Source organism: Pundamilia nyererei, unplaced genomic scaffold (genome assembly GCF_000239375.1).
Source record: "Pundamilia nyererei isolate P.nyererei 1_Seehausen unplaced genomic scaffold, PunNye1.0 scaffold00335, whole genome shotgun sequence".
Taxonomy (NCBI): Eukaryota; Metazoa; Chordata; class Actinopteri; order Cichliformes; family Cichlidae; genus Pundamilia; species Pundamilia nyererei.
In genome coordinates this window covers 492,062-515,876 of record NW_005187736.1, presented here as the reverse complement: position 1 = coordinate 515,876, position 23,815 = coordinate 492,062, and the positions used below count along the sequence as shown (strand labels likewise).

At 39.2% G+C, this 23,815-nt stretch overlaps 1 protein-coding gene across 1 annotated transcript in view; it reads right to left on the bottom strand.

The window, feature by feature from the left end:
- Positions 1-67: 67 nt before the first annotated feature.
- Positions 68-23,815, bottom strand: part of ror2 (receptor tyrosine kinase-like orphan receptor 2) — a gene marked incomplete at its 3' end in the record, with an annotated part of 35,407 nt that continues 11,659 nt past the window's right edge. Inside the window, exons 2-8 of the mRNA XM_005751961.1 lie at positions 15,451-15,522; positions 11,192-11,479; positions 10,934-10,964; positions 7,824-7,945; positions 7,401-7,715; positions 6,248-6,502; positions 68-273 (exon numbers count right to left, since the gene is read on the bottom strand). Coding sequence (XP_005752018.1) covers positions 68-273; positions 6,248-6,502; positions 7,401-7,715; positions 7,824-7,945; positions 10,934-10,964; positions 11,192-11,479; positions 15,451-15,522 — 1,289 coding nt within the window. The remainder of the gene's footprint in view (positions 274-6,247; positions 6,503-7,400; positions 7,716-7,823; positions 7,946-10,933; positions 10,965-11,191; positions 11,480-15,450; positions 15,523-23,815) is intronic.

The window sequence follows — 23,815 nt, the reverse complement described above, 5'->3', positions numbered from 1 at the left end:
AACAAATGTATGTAAATCACATTTACTGTGACCCTATTTAATGTTACCTTCTTATTATTATTGCTACCTGTTGTTTTTGATGATTCAGGGGCGACAGCTCCGTGTCCTGGGAGGGTGAGCTGCTGAGCTGGGAACGAGGTGGTGTGTCATTTGAAGCCTTATGTTTATTGCGACACAAGCAAACCAGAAAGAAGAGACAAGCGATAACCAATGGGATGGCAACTGCAGGTATTAAAATAAACAGGATCTCCTTCCTGGGGTTTTCTTGTGGCTCTGAAATAATAACAGAAACAAGGTCAAATTATATACAAAATGAAAATTATTTTATATTCACTGCCACTCGCGCAGTTAAATTTCTGGTGCGCGGAACTCTGAACACACGTGGAAGTGTCTGCTTTACGCATGTTGCTGCAGGTAGCTGCAACTGACTTTTAAAATGTCTGGAGGTGGAGCCCAAAGGAAGGAGGAGTGTCCTAATATGATTGGTTATGATGGACACTTCACCATGGCAGCAACATCAGCGCTGTTTTACACCGCATTTGTTTACAATTTGGAAAATAAAGTGTGCCGAATTAGATATCAAAAGTTATTGTTTGCTGTGGAGCACGGGAAATACTGACAACTATCACTAAGAAGTCTTTAAGACTGTACTGTACTCATGTATTGAAAGGGTAAGTAACAAATGTGTGTTTCCCCAAAACTGGGGTTAGTCTTTGTGGGTATTGGCATTTTGCCAGAGTAATGTGAAAAGCTACGTGATGGTGGTAAATCTCATGTCCAAATCTCTGCAGGCACATGATAGCTAATAGGGCAGTTATATATAATGATCTTTTGTCACCATGTGTGCAGCGTAGTTTAGTGTTACCAGTTGATTGTGTGTGAATGTCAAATTGTGTTAAAAATGACCTGTGTGAACAAAAGGTGCTGCAGGAACAGTTTATTGCATCTCTGTCCCTCAGTGAATGTGTGAAACAGACACTCTTTTGTTTGATTAGATCAAAAATCTTTCTTTTAGAGTGGAAGCAAGTAAAGTTAGAAGCTGTTCTTAGCTAAATAGTCTGTTCTGAAAATAATTTCTAATGTATTTTTCCAACATTTCAAGGGTCAGCAGAAAATTAAATTCTAGTTTAAAAAAAGGAAAACTACCCAGGTACTTAGAAATGATAATAATAGAGACATTTAAACCTGCCAACAAAACGTTTTTGCTCAGCCTGCAGCGGACACATGTAACTGCAAATACCATCAAAGTGAAGTCAGTGATAAATCAGTACAATAGAAACAACAGCTATATGCAGACTGGCAAACTTTACTTTAATCGAGAAAACAAGTTACTGATGTGAATCACAGAGCAAATCTTTCTTATAAATTTTTTATTTATTCATGAAAAGATATACTATAGAAAGGCAAATATTTCACTGTGAACTCCATTTATCAGAATTAGATTAGCATAAAATACAAATGAGCTAATAAATGATGGTGTAATTTGGCTACAGTGAATTAGTTCTCAGTTGTGCAGATTCTTATATAGAATTTAAAGTATATTGTAATGCAAAACCTTTGTACTTTTATTTACAAAATGTACAACATATACTGTAGCATTATTGCTTTTAATTAAGCATGGGATTTAGTGACGTACTTGTTCCACAATTGCAAAAAGTTACTTATCAGCATTTGTTCACTAATTTTCAAAACAGTGAACAATAATTTTTTACCAATAACCATAGATGGAAGTACCTACCCAAATCAGTTCTTTAATGTTTTTTTTTTGCTAGTCTCTTTATGAACAGTATTTCTGGATTTCTAAATGAATAAAAGTATAAACTTATCAACCTTAGATGTGTGGCGTTGTATGGCTACATTTCACTGTGTGTTATACTTGTATAACTATGCATGTGACAAATAAAGAACCTTGAACCTTGAAGTGGGCCAGATGGGTGAAACTCCACTTTCTGTCAACATAAAGATGCTTAACTACACATTTAATCCCTGAGATTTCTTAATATAGGCTAAAGAAGTACAACTGAGTTTCTTGATATGATAAATGTGTAAAATTACAGAACGAGTTCTGGTAGTTCACTGCCCAGACTGTCCCATATTTATAAAACCAAAATTTCTATAGTAGACAGTGAAAAACAGGAGCTTTTCTGTCATTTAATTGTTTATCTATTACTTCATTACTTTGGTGTATAGTGGCTGGCTGTGGGTGAGGTCTTTGTCAGGAGGAAAAGCTGTCCAAAAATATAAATTGTTCAGAGGGCCAGATTAGAGTCTATGCCGGCCCCCGGTCCTTATAGTTGACATCCCTGATCTAGATGAACTATTGTAGCGGAGCCTGAATCCACAGTGAATGGAGCTCTGCAGCCAGAAGTTGTGCTTATTTGTTTCACCTAGTGACCAACTGGCAGCATCAAAAGCACATGTTATTTTTATTTTTTTTCATTTTTGAAAATTAAGTTTACTCAATTGACTATGAAAACTGCTTTTCCCTTTTCTTAAGAATGATGTGTGCTGCTCAATAGGATGATTTTTTTTTAAAGAAAATTATAATAAAAGGTATGCAATATTGTATAACAGATTAATAGGAAAGCATTGTGGATGGTTAAGAACATGCCTTTGAAATCTTTGGCTTTAAAACTGGGTTTTCTTGATGGGGTCTACATTGCAGAAAAAATGCTGCAGATTTCTAGTCGTGACGATCAATGTTTTGTATTATTTTTCTTAATCATACGTTCTTTTGTTATAGCTTTAAACATAATCTGAGAAAATATCTGTTTTGTAGAATAATTGTAATATTTCAAATATTGTGTGAATAAACATTAAAAAAGTATTTAAGTATTTCTGAAATATCTGAAAAGTGTACCTGTCAAAATGAGATTCATGGAAAAAAATCTCAAATGATGCAATATCAAAACCCATGTTTTTTGTTTTGTTTACAAAAAAAAAACTAATGATACCACAGCACCTTCCATTTCACAACATTGCCCATGTCAGTGGGCTAATTCCTGTAAATATTTTTGGGGGATTTTGCTTTTGCCTGCCCTTGCTGGATTTGTTTGCTTAGCTGCTTGCCTTCCTGTGAATGACAACTGGCTGCTTCTAGATTAAAAGATTTAGAACGTGATAATCCCCGAACGAGATGGTGGACACAGAAGATGAAAAGAGCCATTAAGGAGAAGACGTCATCCTATCAGGCTTGGCTAGCCTGTGGGACTCCTGTGGGACTAGCAGAAACAAACATTTTGTCGGCCTCTAAACAATTCTGGTAAACCGTCTTAGTAGGGGTGACTTAGGAGGGGATGGGAATATGGAATATGGATTTTCCACAGACAAACTGAGGATATAGCCAAGTGGTGGAAGGAATACTCATCTCTTTAATCCTACATTCAAAACTTCTCTAGAGGAAAGTTTGAGGACAAGGGGATGCCTTGCTCATCACTGGAGGGAAGGTCAATAAGGGAGGTTAAAAAACAAACAAAAAAAACTCCCTGGTGGCATGGGCCCAAAGGGGTGTATGAGATTTTCTTAAGTAAGTTCGTTAAAGCCATGGGTGGGACATCTGGATTGTTGGTTACCATCTTTAAAAAGGAGGACCAGCGGCTGTGCTCAAGTCATAGAGAGATTGTGCTATTCGGCCACCCTGATAAGGTATACACAAAGGTATAATAGGGGGAAATCATCTTTCAATTTCAGGAGGAACAGTTCAGTTTTCCCCTCGGCCGAGGAGCCCTAGACTAGTTCTTTAGCCACTCTATAATAGGGTGCATGGGACTTTGCTCAACCAGTGTACATGTGCTTTGTGGACTTGCGGAAGGCATTTGACTGTGTCCTTCTTGGGACCTGTGAGGGATTATGTGACTCAGTGACCCATTTTAATGCCTGCCCAACTACACAGAACTTGAGCCCCATTACTTTTAATGAGCCAAGGATCACATCTACCTAATGGACTCCCAATTTATTAATGTAAATGGGGAGTCCTCTTCACACACAAAGTTTAATTATGAGTACCACAGGGTTCTGTGCTAAGACCAGTTCTGTTTACATTATACATCATTTTTTAAGGCATATCATTCAAAGGTCTAGTATACATTTTGACTGCTTTGTACAAGACTGCTTCATTGACAGCTCCAAATGTCAATGAAACAAGATGACATACAACAATTAGTTAAACTGTACAAATATCTTAAAAGCATAAAGATGTTGATGACAATGATGATGTTGATAATTTACTGCTTACTTCAGATAAAAGTAACGTTGCTGTACTCAGCCCTAAACATCTTAGAAACATGGTGTCGAATCAGATATTTACTCTGGTTTGACACCATACTGTGAAGAATCTTCACAGTCATAGGTTCTTCAATCCATATTAAACAAATATGTAGGACTGCTTTCGTGCATTTGTGTAATATCTCTAAATTAGAAACATCCTTTCTCAGAATGATCCTGAAAAACTAGTTCATACATTTATTGCCTCTCAGCCGGAGTATTGTAAATTAATATCATCGGGCTGTCCTAAAAACCTACCTTTTTATAAAGCATGTAGTTAGGGCTGGATCAGGTGACTCTGAAACCCCCATTAGTTATGATCCACTGAGTTTTTCTTGCTCACTCAACTTCTTCATTCACTGTTTGTTTACACACCACTCTGTACTTAATCATTAGCTATTATTAATCTCTAGCTCCCTGCCCTCTTTAATCTCTATTGGGGTTTTCTCTCTCTTATTGTAGTGTCTTTACCTTACAATATAAATCACCTTTGGGTGACTGTTTTTGTGATTTGGCACTACATAAATAAAATGTAATTGAATTGATTCTTGCATCTGCCTTTTGTGCATAATGTGATTCTGTTGGCTCTGTCAGGTAGTGGCTTCAATCTCACACTGGGGCAGTTTGCAGTCAAGTGCAAAGTGGCAGGAATAAGAATTAGCACCTCTAAGGCTGAGGCACCTAAGGCACCTTTATGAGCTCTGGGTTGACTGAAAGATTAAGAAGTTTTATTTGAAAAGGTTGATTAAGCAGCCAAGGTTTCAGGTGAACACATTGTGAGACCTATCTTATCTTGTGATTTAGTGAGATCACGTGGCCCTGGATGTGAGTGGGCATTAAGGCAACTGGGAAGGGATCTCATAACTGGAGTATAGATGGCAGACAGTCGTGCTGTAAACCCCGCCCTCTGATCAAAGATGGCCGTTCACAATGGACATACATGGCTCCACTCCTCTTTCAAACCATCTGTCTTCTCTGTCCAAAATGTGGACATTGGCATCCTCAAAGAGCGACGTTTGTCCTTTAGATGCAGATGTACAGCTGAGTCTTGCCCTGTTGAGGTGGCTCTTGTCTATGTTGTGCCATGCATTTATGAAGTGGCTGTTTGGTCTCGCCAATGTAGCATTTCTCGCTGCACTGAACAGCATGTACTATGTAGTTTAATTTGTGTTTAGGAGTTTTGTCCTTGGGATGAACCAGTTTTTGTCTGAGTGTCCCAGTGTACTTCAGACCCAGCCATACACTCAGACAAAAACTGGTTCAAAAGAACAGCCTCTCACAATAGATGCCAGGTTCTCAGATCTATCATTCTTTTGAGAGGAGGTTCATTTATTCCCACTGTTGAAAAGTGCTTGTTCATAGGAGAACATCTGATTGTTGGGTTTTACTCTTTAACATTGCAGGACCCTTACCTTGCAATATAAAATCACCTTGAGGCACTCTAAAAAAAATAAATTAAATTTAAATGGAATATACAGACAGGTCAGGAAAACCTTGAGCCCTCCCATGAGGAAATCCGGTAGGTCCACTTTGTCACTTAGAGGGAAGGGTCTAAGTGATTTACAATGGTAAATCAACACAGAGTTGTTCTAAGTGATCACCTGATGGTTGTAGCCTCTTGATGGATGATAATGGCCTCATTCACAGAGCAAGAAAGCTCACTGAATTGTCTTATGAAAATGAAAATGATGTGATTCACATGCCATAGTCTTCATAGTCAACTTTAAACACCAAGGTATCAAGAGAGCACTTTCCACAACCAGAATCAAAACACTAATGAGGGAATAACCTATGAAACAATGATGTTCCACCCCATCAGTATAGGTACTTTCAAAACTACAGTATGCTTGAAAAGTTAATGCCTAGGTGTATTGCAGCACTTCTGGAAACAAGGGGTGGCATAAAACCAAACCAAGACACTATATATTTTGGGATTTCCTTAAACAGCTGATAACTTAGGAGGAAATTCCCTTATGCTACTTACTGCAGGGCTGGATTTCACACAGGTCCACCCTGACCAGAGGGTCCAGGGTGAAGCACCAGGGTGCCTGCATTAGGCCTCCTGGATTACGACAGAAGTTGTGACTTCCCCAGAGCTCAGGATACTCCTGAGACAGTTGGTGACTGTGCGGGTACTGAGCGCTCCATGGCTGGCAGTAGTGACCAGATTTAGTGATGCTGATTGTGCCCTTGTAGTCAACTCCACTTCCATTATAGCAGCTGTGATCTGAGGGGGAATCTGTAGAACGGACAATGACAGACAGACAATGAATTTCAGGTGTCTGAAATTTTGAGAATTTAATGAGTGCTAAATGATGTATTAATTATAATTGAAAGTAAAATATATGATCCTCTGCTCCCAGTTCTATGTTTACCCTTGCAGGTTATTTATTGACTCAATTTTTTAAAACGCAAAAATTGTATTAATTTGTGAAATAAAATTAAAATAGGTGCAACATAATTTCTAAGGTAAATGTGAACCGCTATATTTATGAAATGCATCAGTCTCCCATCAGTGGTTTAGACAAAAAATGCACTTTTATTTAGGGAAATTTGGTGGTTTAAAATTAAACTGTGTATGCCACTGTAGACCTCTTGTGCATTAAAGAGATAACCACAATAACCACAATAACCAATCAGAATATAAAAATATATAAACAATTAAAATGGTACCTAGAATTACAAACGCAGGGCTGGAAGTTATGTCTACGATACAGCTTTGGTCAGTTTTACAGTGAGTGAACCTCCCTGCTTAATACAGTTAGGTAAGTAAGTTTTTTGGACAACACATAATTTTTTGTAATTTTTCCTCTCTACACTACCAGATTGGATTTCAAATCAAACAACCAATATGGGATTGGCTGGTTGGCTGGTTAACAGCTATGAAATGCATCCATATGAAATCATCTCTAGATCTTTTATCTGCTTATTTTATCATGTAATAGTCCTTGAAACTTATCAGGTAAATGTCCAATTAGTTTGAAAATATGAGACTATGAAGCAAAATGGTGGTGTACAGAAGAACATATTTATGACCCTGACTGAACATAGTACGCAGTAATGGGGTGTATGCTTGCACATTTGTTTCATAACTGGGGTATTTTTACACATTTTTGTGTGTGCATTCATCCACCTACATGAACCCAATTTTTCTGGTGGTACTCCTATCCTCATACAGGAAGCTGCAGCAGGTGTTCCTGGCTGTGGCAGCAAGTGACAGCTTGGGAGCTCAAGCTGCATGAGTAACCTAGGATTCGATCTGGCAATGGTGTACTCAGCAAGACAAAGGTCATTCTCCAGAGCCTCGCACTCATCTCTACAGAGTTGACGGCGCCGAGGGCCCCGAGATTGCTCATCACACAGAGGGAAGACATAGTAGCAGAAGGATGGGATGGCGAACTCAGAGCACTGATCAGACAGGTGGGTGGATGTTCCAAACATAGTGAGGGCAGCTTAAAAAAAGTGGAAAAAGTTTTAACTGTTTGCTTGGAAATTTCAGATATTATTAAAGTTTAGAATTAAGGAATATATCAACCATGAAGGATGCCTAATTTCCTCACCTGTAATGCGGTTTTCATTCTCCCCTTGCTTCTGCAGAGACTCGACATAGATACTGCGGTTACCGATGAATCGAGCACAGGCAATGCCACGATATGGCTGGCAAAAATGTTTTTCACGTGACCTAAAGAGAAAAAAAAACAAGAAAAAAAAACAGGTTTAAATTCTTTAAATGACTTCAGGAGAAAATGTGATGTAATATGATGTCTGGCCTTTATACGCTCTGCACATCTTTGCTGTTTGTAGATGTAACCTGTTGCTTCAAAAATATACGTAGTCTGTTGCAATGTAAGCTGCACATTACACATGCATACTGGTCTTCTGTAATAAGCATATTTAAATAACCCATATCAAGCATGAATGTCAGCTGATATATTATACAGTTTTTGTAAACTCTTAAACGTTACCCAGAAATTCAGTATAATTTAGATTCCTGTAATTAACCAGGAAAATGTTTGGACAAACCTTCTCGTTTAATGTTTTTTCTTTATTTTCACTACTTTCTACATTGTAGATACTTACTGAAGACATCAAATATATGAAGCATGATCAATGGAATTATGTAGCAAAGAAAAAAATTGATAAATAATTCTAAATGTGTCTTATATTTTAGATTCCTCAAAGTAGTCCCCCTTTGTTTTTTTGATGATGTATTCGATGAAATGTTCTCACTTCACAGATGTGAGATTAGAAATTAGACCAGTGGAAATCTTTGAAATCTGTGTTTTGGTCTGATGAGTCCAAATTTGAGATCTTTGGTTCCACCCGCTGTATCTTTGTGCGACTGAAAAGGTGAACGGATGGCCTCTCGTGCATGGTTTGCACCATGAAGCATGGAGGAGGAGGTGCTTTGCGAGTGACACTGTTGAGGATTTATTCAAAATTGATGGCACACTGAGCCAGCATGGCTACCACAGCATCCTGCAGCAACACGCCATCTCATCTGGTTTGTGCTTAGTTGAACAATCATTTATTTTTCAACAGGACAATGACCCCAGACACTGACCTCCAGCCTGTGTAAGGGCTATTTGACCAAGAAAGAGAGTGTTGGAGTGCTGTGCCAGATGGGCTGGCCTCCACACACACCTGGCCTAAACCCAATCAAGATGGTTTGGGATGAAATTGACCGCAGAGTGAAGGCGAAAGGGCCAACAAGTGCTCAGCATCTCTGGGAACTTCTTCAAGACTGTTGGAAAACCATTTCAGTGCTAGTTAATGAACACAGAGCCGACTAGATGATGTCGGTCCCTTAGGCTAGCCCGATGAAGTCTGTATGTTATTGTTTAGCCAGAGACTTTCACACCAGTGCCTAGTGGATGTCAATTTGAAGGGTTCTGGCAGTGCTCATCCTGTTTGTTCTGCCATCATGAAGGAGATGGGCTACCTGTAAAACATCTTTAGGGTCCAAAGATGCTGATGATAGCAGCAGTGACACTAGCCCTAGCCAAATGCAGAAACTAGTGAAAAACAGAAAGGAGCAGCAAAAGAGGTCAGTGGCTTCCACTACTATTAATTTACCGTTCATACTTTGGGCTATTCAACCTCCTTATATAAGACTTTCCGAAACAGTAATTTCAGGTCACCTAACATTACAAAGATTTATGACACAAAAGTTTAATGCAACACAGTTGACAAAGTAGACAGAGAAAGCTGTATTTAAGGTAAATGCACTTGGGGCAAAAGATTTATATACACTACACTCATCTCATGCTAATTTTGGGCTTTGAATTCTTTGAAATGTTCTTTTAGGGTGTGATGCTTGTACGGCATCCATTTTTAATCAACTTTTCTCTAATATTGTAAGTATGCATATATACTCAAATATATGCATACATTTTATATATTTTAATAAGTGGTGCTAGAGGTTGTACAGGTTCTTTTAACTTATCAAGACCAAGGTGTACTAACATCTTGTTAACATCTTGTTAATGATAATTATTAACTACTAGTTTCTTTTTGCCAGCAGTTTGAAAGCACTCATTGGATTGACCACTACTCACAAAGTCCAAGGAACTCAGTGATGATCTAAGAAGGAGAATTGTAGATTTATACAAGTTGGAAGTTTCACACAAGTTTAAACCACTGCAGATTCTGAGACCAGCAGTTCAAACAATTGTGCCCAAGTTATTCAGATGTGTCACCACATTGCCAAGGTCTGAAACAAGATCCAAACGGTCACACTCAGGATAGAGGAAATTGGTAGGGATGTTTACAAGCAAGGCTCACACCTAACATGAACTGAAAATTGCTGGAATACTACTGTCACTCTCCACAGTGAAGTGAGTTTTACATCACCATGGAGTGAGAGTGTACTGACCATGATCAGATGAGACCAACATTGAGCTATTTGGCTGCAATGACAAAAGCCATCTCTGGAGGAGCAAAGGTGAGGTTTTTAAACTAGTGCAAGCACAAATGCCAGCAACAAAGGCGTCCACTTACAGCTGCAGAAGTCTAAATCAGACATTACTGGGGATCTATGTTTCAAGGGGAAATCTGCAATGTAGCTATGTCATAACTGCAAGCCCACAAACCCGCAAACCCATCAAAACAATGTAACTACATGTCCAGTCAATGCCGCATGTGGCTACTGTTATTGGCTTGGTCAGTACTGTCAATTTTTCTTGTGCATTTTTTCACTGCAGTTTAGGAATTTATCAGTCAGAGACAACAATCTTGGTCTTAATACAAGCACTAACAATCTTAGCATTGCTTGAGGGAGACTGCTGAAACTAATTTCAATTTCCATTAAATTTTACAAAAGTATGCAGGGAGTTCCTGAAGGACAAATAAACTGATACCATCTGACCACAGTTGCTAATGTCCATCAGCAACTGTACAAACACATAAAGGCACTAACATCTTATAGCCACAATCTGTGTGCTATAGGTTGACACTTAAAATTCGCTAATTTCTAAAAAAAAACAAAACAAAAAAAAACAAAAAACCCAACAACAACAACAACAACCCCAACCTCAAAACAAAACAAAAAATAAAACAAGCAAAAACTGTTAAAAAAAATAAAAATCCTTGATTAAAAATACTTACAAACATATAAACACAAACAGACAAACGCACGTAACACACTATTAACAAGAAGATGGCTACTTACGGTTCAGTTGGGCCTTGTGTGGGCATCTGTCCTGTAAATCAGAAAGAAAACAAGTACATGAAAATAAGGAGTGACTGGCTCTACAGTCAGAAACATTGCAGTTTTTATGATTAGTAAAAGCTTCCTGCACAAGCCACTGACCTCACTGAGACGTGTGTAAACAGAAGTTGTATAAATAAACACTTAATATTAATTATTTAACCCATACAGTTAAGCCTTAAAATTAAATGTTATAGTACAAATAAACTTCAGTCTTACCTAGTTTGACATAAAGAACACCTGTGGCAGAAATGACTTTGACTGAGTTCGATGCAACACACTGATAATAGCCCGTATCTGTTGTGTCCAGGTCCTGGATGCGGAGCTTTGAGCCTGCCTCTGTCTTGCGGATGGTTAGGCGTCCCTGTTCCTGTACTACAGGGGCATCATTCTTCAGCCAGCGGATAGACGGTCGAGGATTTCCTGCCACTTTGCAATGAAGGGTGGCTGTCTGCCCCTGAAAGAGCGTGATGTTGTTGACTGGCTTCTGGAACTCCAAAAAATATCCTTGAAGAAGTAAAACATTGGTTTTAAGCCTGATAGTAGCATTCTGTCTAATAAAACATCTGGAGCATCAAGTTTGTTGCATTTGATTGTTAATTGGTACAGTGTGTCTCTGATTTTATTCTTTGCAGTGAAACCTATTTTAATAATTGTGAGCACACAAGCAGACGGCTCCCCTGAACCAGCAGCAAACTGGGATGCAGCCAGATCAACCCCTGAACCATCACATAATCATAGTATTACTGCTCCAGCTAGAGGGTGTGAGACAAGAGTATAGGAAGATGTTGGAACATCCTTTGTCCTTTCTAGTGTGGTTCTATGGAGAATTTCGTATTGGACAAGTTGTAAGTTGGGGCTTTAGTCGTTTTGAAGGTGTTTAAGCATATTTGTGTCTAGAAGTTTTGATCTGGATTGATGGACTTATCTGTGATGGTTTATTATTCCATAAAAATTTTGTTCGTTTCAAAGCTCTGCAAAGCTTTGAACCATACTTGGGGTAATTGTCTTCATGGTATATAAACCCATGACCAATCAATTTCAGTGTAGAAGGGCTGATGAAGCACTAAGATATTGTGGTAGACCATCTTGTTCGTGATACCATCAATTTTCATTCACTTGCCCATGGAGTTTACAGAACTGGAACTCCATTTCCAGGTCTTAAAGTCTCTTTGAAATGAAATTTGAATGTTAGTGAGATTTTTACCTGGATAAATAAAGGACTAATAATAATTTTTTAAAAATAATTCCACATTTGAATCTCCACTGTGTTTCACTGTGGGTGCAGGACATCTATAATCAAAACAGTCTCTAGGTTTACTGTGGACATAAACATGACAATGCTGACCAAAGAGTTTAAATTTGGACTCATCTGTTCACAGCACCTTCCTCCAATCTACAGTCCAGTATTAATGAACCATGTACACAATTTTCCAGAAATGAAAAAAAAAGTAAATAACTAATGTATGGTTCTTAGTTTATTGTTTATACTTTGTCTCTACTCACTTGGTATCATGGTAGCCTTAGTTCTTGTTGTCTGTTTTGCTCATAGTAACCCACTACGAGACTAGCAAAGTAAACCCTAACTTCTGAGTTTTCCTTGATATGCCATTATATCAAGTTTGCAGGTTAAATCTCCGTCTGTGTTAGGTTTTAACTTCTTAATTACTTGTTGTTTTACTTTGAAAGTCTTTTGTCTGTGTACTGAGAGTCATTTCCCTTTTTTTTTTTGTATCCCTGATTTGTTCTCAGTGTGTTTTTCCCTAGGCTCATTATCTTTTGTAATTATTGTCCGATTCTCCGCTTGCCCCTTGTCGCATCGCCCCTTGTGGTTGTGTGTCTGTTAGTTCATGGGTTCCCTGATGATTCCTTGTATTATGATCCCTTGCTCCAGCCCTGCTAGGTCTTTTGTTTGTTTGTTTTGTTTTTTTAATTCTTTGATTTTAGCTTTAAAGCTTCTTTTCTGAGTCAGTTCCCGTTTCTCGAGTCTTGCACTTGGATCCACATCTCGTCTGCCACACACCCACTCATGATAGAATTAAGCTTAATTTTGGAAGATGTTAAACTGTATTTTATGAGTGTTTTTGTTATTTAGCCCAATTTCACTGGAATAATGGGTGGGACAAAACAGAAACCCAATCCATGTGAACAGCCTCACAAACGGCAACTTTCAAAATTAGCATAATTGCACGGTATATCAAGCTCCTTTCAGTACACTAAAAATAGTTTGATTCCCTGGATAAATCTGGACTGAGGATATTTACTAAACGTGATAGTTTTGCATGACAGTCTTCACTCTAGGAACTGTGAATTGTTGTACAATACCTCAGTTATTTGCTTATAAAAACACATAACAACAACAACTGATCTTACTGTCCCCCACCTGCTGCGCCCCACTTTTTTAAAAACACCCGACTGTACTGATTTTTCTGTTTAGATGTGGAGGCAAAGTCATCTGCCAAAATATACACAACAATAGTTCTTTTTTTTTTTTTTTTCACTGTGTCCTACATAATCAATTCAATCTTAGAAAATTCATTAAAGTTAGAATTTAGATTCCAATAACATTTGTTTGTTTGTTTTTTTGTCATAACATTTTGACCTACTTTTTACAGTCTGTATCACATTTCAGAGCCTGAACTTTTTCAGTTCTACTTGAATAAATAAGTTGATTCAGGACTTTTACCAAAATATTTTTTAACACACGTAAAGAAAGGGAATAAAAAGGAATAGGTGCAGAGATAATGATAAATACACACTAAGATTATGGCTATTGGTACTTCTGCTTTATGAGCAGCAGACAGATTCTGGAGTTCATGCAGTGGAAAAACAGATCTGTGGCCTATTTCCCATCCTGACACAGCACTTCTACTCACAGGCTACAGAAGAGTAATGTTATCATAAAGCTCTTTAATCACAAATTGTTAATTTTTCTGTTATGAGAATAAGTGTGTAAGGGCAGCGCAGTTAGGAAAGGAGAAAAAAGCATTAGTGATTAAAGGAGTCAAAACAAACAATGAACTGCACAGTTGCCTCCCACGCCCCCCCAAAAACAAAACCCCACACTCCCTTGTATGGGTCAGTCACAACCTCACAGTTCTTTATCATTTCCATGCAGTCCTGGCTGCTACTCCAGTGACTGCCTGGCTTGAAGTTGTGGTGTGACCAGAGGTCCCTGCACTATGACAGTCTTGGTCCAACACTCAGAAGCTAACCGCTGCATAGTGTAAGGGCATCGCCGGCTTTTTAGGCTAATTTATTCTTTATTTTGACAAATGATAATCTGTCAAAAATACACAACTCTGCTGCAATTCACAACACGAAAAATGAAAAAGTTAAGGCCACAGCTAAGATTCCGGTTCAAGAGTGTTGCCGCATAACTTTATTGTGAAGCAACATTTTTAATTCTCTTATCAGTCACTTACAGAATGTAATGTAGTCCAGCACAGGTTGGGGCAGAATGCCTGCCGGCCAACACTCAGTGATCCACAGGGCCATCATCATTCTTGGCTGAAGTCCAAACTACTTTGGGACTAGTAAGGTATCAAATATCAAAGCTCAAGTACTTGATTGATTAGGCTTATCCCTGCGAGACAGAAGTAATGAAAAGCAGCTTTCTAACAAAACAGACTTTCCTGCAAGTTTCAAAAGCCTGGCCTACTAAGAGCAATAGCTTGTTTGTCCCAGAAACAACTACTCAAGGAATGCAGCTGATAACTGCACAGAGGAGCTATTCCTAAATCAAAGATACTGAGACAGCAACAGAAATTGTGAATTATAATGTTTTGATCTGCTGATGGGAGTCTGACATATTACTATGAAATAATTATTTAAATCTGCCATGTGCTTTACTCAGAGTTTGGGTGAGCTCGGGGCCTATGGGTCACAAGACAATGCTGTATATATTCTAATTAGGAATGGAAACACTCTACTCAGTCTTTCTGCATCAGTGTTGAATCTTTCCCTTAAAGTACTGACACTACTTGCAATATTCCCAACTAGTTTTTAGCATACAGACCAATGGGTCCTTCCTTGATTAACAGTTTATCTGTCTAGTCACTACTTCTAAGTAGCTCTCCAGATATAATCTACATTGTCAGATGTAGCTCGTGACCACAGCATTTGATTTTAGTCAATAGACAAGCTCAAAAAGTCCAAATGTGACATTTTGATGTGATGACAGAGGTCAGTAGGATGAAACCAAGTCATTGGGTGAAATTATAAAGTGAGATTATGGCTTGGTGAGCTATGTCAAGCTTAAAGTCAGAGTTTTCTCTGTCTCTTGAATGTGGCTCTCTTTTAAATTGGCTAAATCACTGTGAAAATCACAACAGAAAGAAGTGCATAGCAACAGCAAACAGCAAAATACAAGTCATTTTTGATATGGATTATACAAACAGTCCAATAGTAATTGAGCTTTAGGTGTGTACATAACTGACACAAACAGCATCAGAAAACAAAAGGAATTTCAATCTCACCTTCGACTGTTGGCGCAGCTCCACTCTGAGCTTCAGCCACACCACCTATGCCTACTGAGAGGCCCGGATTATCTGGAGGACAGAATTTGAGGGAATGAGTTCAAGTGAAACCTAAAATAAAAACAAGACCATGCAAACTGGTGGAGGTTCCAAGATGTTGCAAAGACTTAAAAATACAGACTAAAATTTTGCATTCTATCCTTGAAATTTCCCCCTCGTGGGACTAATAAAGGTATATCTTATCTTATCTTATCTTATCTTATCTTATCTTATCTTATCTTAAGGTGGTGCTTAAAATTCTGCTTTGTCCCAAGTAGTGAGAATGTAAAAGTGCCTCCCAGAATTTTAAATGCGGAACTTTCATTTGATGTAAATGAAGGAGGCCCTCTGCAAACTAAACTAAAGTGGATGCCTGCAAAACTGTCTTTTTGGCAAAGAAAAACCCCTCCACAACATGTAGCCCATGCAAAAATATGCTTGAGGAGGTAGGCATATCATTGTTAAAGGTAAGACGTGCCTTGATAAATGTGAATATATTTTTCATGGTATACCAAGATAGAGTGACAAACCAACAAATATGTGCTATGTCTGTTCAACCATTTATAAAAAATAAAATAAATAATAATAATCAGCTATAAGAGGTTCGTTGACCCACTATTAATCATGTGCTTCATCACATAAGTCAAGGTGTGAAAACAGGTGTGAGCCATTACCACTACAGGCTGGATGAGAGGTGAAACATCTTCGATAATTAAATAAATAAATAAAAATCCAGTCACTTTATTTCCAGGTTCCTTAGACTACCATGATCTGGATGACTGATAACCTTCACAGCAAAGCTAGTACAATGTTGCAATTTTTATTTTTTATTCCTGCACATTTGTGTCAAATGAGAAATGCCATTTCTGTTAAATCACATTCAGTCCTCAATTTACATTTTACATCATCCACTACAAGAATGAAAGACAAAGCCTAAGAAGACAAAACCATCATCATGCAAACCTCTAGGATCCACTTAATGGGGATACAGTCAGGTTTAATAAGTGCTGTCAAAGGTCTTTATAATTGTGTTCAAAGTAGTATTAAGGACTCTAATAAACTAATGTTTATGCTGCACTATAGTAAAAACCAAGAAAACCAAAAACTGAGTTAAACTTCCTAAGGCCTGGTCAAACCAGGCAGCAGCTGTGATTGATTACATGTATCAAATGCCTTGGAAAATGAGGGACTTGGGGCAATGGGATGCTTTTCCATCTGCAGCTGAATAGGGCTGCTGGCTGCTGCATTCCAAGAGCTTGCTGCCTCTGTCATGAAAAGGCCCTTTGAGCGCTAAGAGGCCAGTCTATGGCTCTATGTGCTGGGGTTTTGACTGAGGGCTGTCTGGCACACCACAACACTTTCCTTCCCTCTCCTGGCTATCTTGCTGAAAATGTGTGTGCTGATCTCCTCCTGTAGCATAGTGTATTGACCCTTGTCTTTGTTATTATTCATCCTACACTCATCTACACTTTTATGCCTTTTTTATGCCCTACACTCTTATTCTCTGAGATTTCTGATATTTTCAGAGAGCAGGCTGGAGTTCTACAAAAATGTACTGAAAGCAGAGCTACTTCAGAGAGATGTTGCTAGTTGAATAAAATCTCAAATTTAGTAAGGAGAGGTAAAGAACCACAGAATCAAAGGAGGAAATCATGATTTGAAATCTAATCACTGTCTTCATTCTCACAAAGAATGCTTGTGGTTGAAGGAGTTCTGCAAAGCCACAAGGAGCATACTGAAAATGCAACAATACATATTTTTGTTTAATTAATACACATTCCAGAGAGCTACTGAGATCTGTTGATCAGCTAGTATGGTGTCATCTTGTCACCACCTGATGAAGTTGTCTAGAAGTGATAATGTCACCTAAATAAAAATAAATAAATAAACACACACCCAAGGACAGAGAGGAAACAACAGCAGTCAGTATGGTGATTCACATGGTGAGAATGTCTCCATTCCCATCACGGCCACCCAAATCACCAAAGATAGAACACTAAAACCTATGGTTGTGACAGACAGCCACAAAAACCTAGAGACCTCAGGCCTTGCGACCCACATTGACGATCAAGATCAAACCCAAAACACCCTCACCAAGATCTAACAGAGGCCAGACAGCTCATCGAAGACTCACCCCAGAAGCACAAACAGCCAGGAAGAACAGTCCAAAGCACTGCAAAGAGCCAAGAGACAGCTAATAAGAGCCCAGGAAGGACATCATTTGGCACAACCATGGCCGCGAGGCACAACCCCATTCGTTCCCGGTGACCCTGCCATTAGGGGAGGGCAAAAGCAGCATGAGCAACACCCCGGCTCTAGCCCAGCCCATTCCATTCACCCAGCATCCATCTACGTTAACTCACTAACGGAGATTTGCAGCGTTAATGCGGTAATAGCTTTAACGTTATTTTAACAAGATTAGTGCTGACAGCACTATTCAATTTACATAACACCAAACCACAACAATAATTACCTCAAGGCACTTTCTAGTATAAGGTAAAGACCCTACAATACCCTACAGGAAAAAAAAGGAATAAAAAAAAACAAAAAAAAACAAAACGGAGAAAACATTGACAATCAGAAGAAACACTATGCTCTGTCTATAATCATTGTCAAGAAGGAAAGTTTTAGCCTTAACTTTAAAAGTAGAAAGGGTGTCTGTTTACCAAATTCAAAGTGAGAGCTGGTTCCACAGAAGAGGGGCCTGAAAACTCCATTCCACTTTTAAATTTCCCAGGAACTAAAAGTAAACCAGCAGTCTGAGAGTGAAGTGCTCTATTGGTGTCATACAGAAATATGACGTCTTTAAGATAAGCTGGGGCCTGATTTTTCAAAACCTTGAATGTGAATAGCAGGATTTTAAATTCGATCATGGATTTAACAGGGAGTCAATATAGAGAAGCCAAGACAGGAGAAATATGCTCTTTTTAGTTCCATGCAGTACACTGGCTGCAGCATTTTGGATCAACTGTAGGCTTTTCAAGCAGTTTTTAGGACAACCTGATAATAATCAATAACAATAATCCAGCCTAGAAGTAATGAATAGATTAACCAGTTTTTCAGCATCACTCAGAGACAGAATGTTTCTAATTTTAAGGATATTGCACAAAATGAAGCAAAGCAGTCCTGCATATTTGAGAAAATGACTCAAAGGTTCTGCAATGTGACTGGAGGCCAATCTAAAGTACATATCTGGTTAGACACCAGGTTTCTAAGGGCCAAGTGCAATAACCCCAGTTTTATTCGACTTTAAAAGCAATAAATTAGAGGACATCCAGGTATCACTATTATTAATGGAGGCCGAGGAGTGGGTAAACATCTTACACACTGAGCAGAAAGGTAGATGAGGGACAGGTGAATAGTCCATCAGCTATGAGCTGTGAATATAATTAGCAGGTGATTATCCAATGCAAACTCTTTTTAAAGTATGTGAAGGTTGTAATATAAAATACAAGCTTTTACATAAAAAATTTATTAAAAAAAAAAAAGACTACACAAAACACCGCTGTGCATTGTAACAGAAACATGAAGCAGTACTTTACCGCAAAGAGAACTGGAACCAAGTCTGGTTACATGATTTTATATACATGATGTACAGTGACTAAGGAGAAGGTGCATGACATCCACTAATCAAAGGGTCCATAGGCACTAATAAACGCCAAACTGTCCGTGATATATTTACTAAGGTTTAGCATTTCAAAAGGTAAAAAAATACAAAATAAACAAAAAAAAACCCTGTTTGAATATCAGTCCATTTACTATTTTGACCAAAGTAATTATACAGAAGCCTCAAAGATACTACTTTGTATAGTTTCTTTCTTCTTTTTCAACATGTGCTACAAACTAACCTCTGTAAATGCACTCTTTTTACTACCTCACTCACGCTACCCAATCTTAAAAGTTTTCCATCTACTAGAGTTTGAAATGCTTATAAAATACACCATTAATACTAATATACTATCCATCCATCCATTCATCTTCTTCTACTTATCAGTGGCCGGGTCACAGGGGGCAGCGGCCTAAGCAGAGAAGACCAGACCTCTCTGTCCCCTGCCACCTCTTCCAGCTTGTCCGGGGGAACACCAAGGCGTTCCCAGGCCAGCCAAGAGATATAATCTCTCCAGCATGACTTGGATCTGCCCGCTTTTACATACTCCGCAGGTCTGGTAATACGATTACAAAATCTATCATTGACCTGCGGCCTAGCATGTCCTGGTGCCACGTGCGCTTATGGACACTTGTGTTCAAACATGGTGTTCGTTATACCAAATTACGGTTTGCGCAGAAGTCCAACAACAAAACACTGTTTGGGTTCAGATCCAGGAGGCCATTCCTCTCAGTCACGCCACTCCAGGTCTCATTGCCATTGCATACATGAGCGTTGAAGTCTCCCAGTAGGATAACAGAGTCCCCAGGCGGAGCACCCACCAGCACCCCACCAAGGGACCCCAAGAAGGCTGGGCTCCAAGAAGAGTGGCGCCCTGTCGTCATCACTTATGCGCCGAGTGGCACAAAAGCGCAGACGACAGTCAGGACCAAGTCCCCGACCCAAAGGCACAGGGAACAAACCCTCTTGTCCACTGGGAGAAACCCCCATGTACAGGCAGCAAGCCGAGGGGATACTAGGATACCCACTACAGCCCACCGCCAGGGGCAACTCCACACTGAGACAGAGTCCAGCCCCTCTCCAGGAGACTGGTTTCAGAGCCCAAGCTGTGGTGAGCCCAACTATATCTAGCCAGTACTTCTCAACTTCACGCATCAGTTCAGGCTCCTTCCCCACCAGAGAGGTGACATTCCATGTTCCAATTGCTAGTCTTGGTAGCCGGGGATTGGTTCACCAAGGCTTCCCCTCCTGGCCGTGTGCAGCACACAATGCACGCAAACCCTACGGCACCTCCTGTGGGTAGTGGGCCTGCAGGAGGTGGGGCCATGTCCCTTTTTTGGGATGTGCCCAGCCAGGCCCCATGGACTAAGGCCCAGCCACCAGATGCTGGCCCCCTCCCCGGGCCTGGCTCCAGGGCGGGGGCCCCGGTAACGCAATCCTGGGCAGGGTGAACTACCCTTGGTGTTCTGCGTGCCATGGGAGACCCTACCATGGGTCAGAAGCCCCTGGACAACATAGCCCCTGGGATCCCTGGGACACCCAAACCCCTCCCCCACGATATGGTAGCAAATCACGGAGGGCTAGAATAATGACTTACTAATACAAAGAAAAAAGAAAAAAAGAAAAAGAAAACAAATAAAATTTGTGTTTAGGACATTAACAAGAGGCAAAATTATGTTTTGTTGCTTTCAGCCTATTTTACATGTCCAAGGCTAAAGACTTATATGCATTTACACATATGACACAACAGTGGTAACTTCACAAATTACTTTTGAAAAGTTATCCTGATCACAATCTAATAGCGTCAGGCAGGTGAGCTAAGAAAGAGTGACAGTTTAATTTACAAACTGTGTGTTCATTTAAGCATTTTGATTTACTGAAATGAACACCATTTATTATTTACCTATAATTACATACATAACCACACATACTCTATAATTAAAGCAAATGCAAAAAGAAAGAAATCTTCATTCTGTCAGTATTGTGGGATAACGCTTTGAGGACCCAAGCCAGCAACGTTATGTATACATGGTATGTATCACATAAAAAAACAAACAAACAAACAAACAAAAATGGTTACATTGTAATGTTGGTTCTCTGAATGAGAGGCTCCCTCTTCAGTCAGTTACATATTCCATAGGTATGAAGCAACTCTTTAAGACACCCAGAGATGAGGGAGTACTGGTCAGCTGGAAGAGTAAAAGGAGTGAAGGTATAGAAGATAGTCAGTGACCCCTGGCCACTTTGATTTACTGAAAATTGGTGCGTTCCAAAACTCTTGACCATTAGTCTAAGTTAGCTGTTTAAAACTACTCTTTCAAGAACTTTTCAAATAAAAGGAAGGTTGGAGATTCACCAGTTAGCTAGAACATCTATGGCTTTTTAAGTAATGGTCTAATTACTGCCACCTTAAAGGCCTGTGGTACATAGCCCATTAATAGAGATGGGTTGATCATTGGTAGGTCATCTTTAAGCTTCTTTGGCAGAATGGGGTCTAATAAACATGTTGATGCTTTGAAAGAAGTAATTACTGAAGTTAACTAACTAACGATCAACTGAAGAGAAAGAGTCTAGATAAGTATCAGAGGCAATGAAAGCAGTTGTATATAATGTAAATGGATAATTGATGGAACCCGTCTCCTAGATATTACACATTGAACTGAACCAATAACTTTCCATTTCTGGTAACAATACAAATCCAGTTATATCTATTCAAAGCACCCGTATACCACAGTTATTAGGTCATCCATGGCTGAGTAAATATAACCATCATATTGACTGGACTTTTCGAAAAACATTTAGCACTCTCGCTCCCACCACGCTATAGACCTGTTTCCTAGTGCTTCAATTCCTACAAGCTGTCTTCATAGATAACTCCAAAGACAAAATTCTCCCTCAGTTCAGCATTACTGGCTCCTTAAGATGGAAGCACAAATCTCTGAGGCGTTCATGGATGGCATGGTCTGCTATCCCTGACAAAACCAGAGGCATCCCGATAAGCCAGGGATGCTGGGAATCTCCTATAATGAGGAAGATACTGTCATGGTTCCCCAGTCTAGAGCCTTGCATTGGGACTGGGATCAGACCCAACGCACATTTTGCAGGAGCAGTTATAGGGTCACCACAGGTGGTAGCAGGCAGCTAAAAATAGATAGCAGGTCCCAAGATTGTTAGGAGGATGGAGAGTGCAACAGAAATTTAAGAGACCATAACTGCAACAACATTTTTGAAGTATAAAACTGGACAGGTTGGAGAGTATAGAACTAAAGAAAAGAGGAAAATTGGATATTTCGAAAGGTTTTTAAATCGCTATAAATCAAGAAGGCAAAGAACTAGACATTGTGTATTTTGAGAAATGTGACAAAGTTCAGTCATGTGACGAGCTTGCTATCTTGGTGGGCAAAACTACTTCACCATGACTGCAAATAGAGGACAGTCGGTAGTACTGCAGGACTACAGTGTATTTTTGTTTTTTCACCTGTCTCGAGGCAAGAGTACTTGGATCATCTATCCTTGGAGGAAAAACAAAGATACGAAGGGAAAACATAAATTTTGTGGTCTTGTGATCCATATTCTGCCCCGATAGCTTTAATTAAATCCCTGAAAGTGGCAACATCTCTCCCAGAGCTCCTTGTTCAGTGACATCTACATGTATGTTGTAGAGAATCTGTCACCTTAAATTGCTGCCAGGATGAAAGCTAAAGTACCGACAGCTACTTGCATTTTCGATCTGAATGGGTAAATAATGCCACTATGTAGGAGGGAAAGAACAAGGAATCGTTCATCCGTATATAAAAAAAGATAAGCGCTACTTAACTAGCTTAAGCAAACTACCAAACGTAAATCTTACATTATGTTTGCCTGGACATTTACAGTTTAGGGCCAGGAAAGTTCTGGTAGTATTAATTTTTTTACATCAATGTTGTGCCATAACTGTAAGTTGACTAAGTATTTTTCTCATGTCTGTAGATCATTTCTACAGTTTAAATGAGCCACCACTGACAGTTGGGGTCTCTGCTGTGGTCTTCTGGCTTTGATTGGTGTGGAGAGATACTGTGTGGACTGGATAAACATGTTTGAACATGTACCTAAGTGTATCACATACATCTAGATGGACGATTAGGTAACCACAGGATCAAGAATTTTCCAATGATTATCATGAGATGAAAGATCTGTTTTGTCTTTTGTTCATTTTCCCTCATTTTTTTTTGGTAGAAACTGGAGCAAAAGTGCTGTGTAATTAGGGTAAGCACACAAAATGGGTTCAACTTTGATACTGGTTAAAAGCAGGAAGCAAGAAATGGTCATTTACCCTTCCAAATTAAAAGGCTATTTTTATTCTGAAGTCATTTACACACATGCAACATCCAAACTGCTGAGCTGAGCTGCCAGGGGACGAGGGTAAAATCAAAAGCCAAATTAGACAGGGAAAAAATGAGAGCGGAAATCCAAAATTGTTACTCCCTTAAGCCAACTGTAGACTGGAAACTCCGAATCTAACGTGCCGGAATGTGTGGTAGTACAACAAATCATTTCACTTGTCAAACATTTATCAACTCACCACTGAGAATAAGGACATATGATGATTATGATAATTCATAAAAGTTAAAGGTTAGTGTGGCTGACAAACACACCACAATACCCTGAAGCATCATACCAAGTAGCCACTCAGTCGGGTTGCTATGTGGCTCCAAAAGAAGACACATCTATTAACCCCCC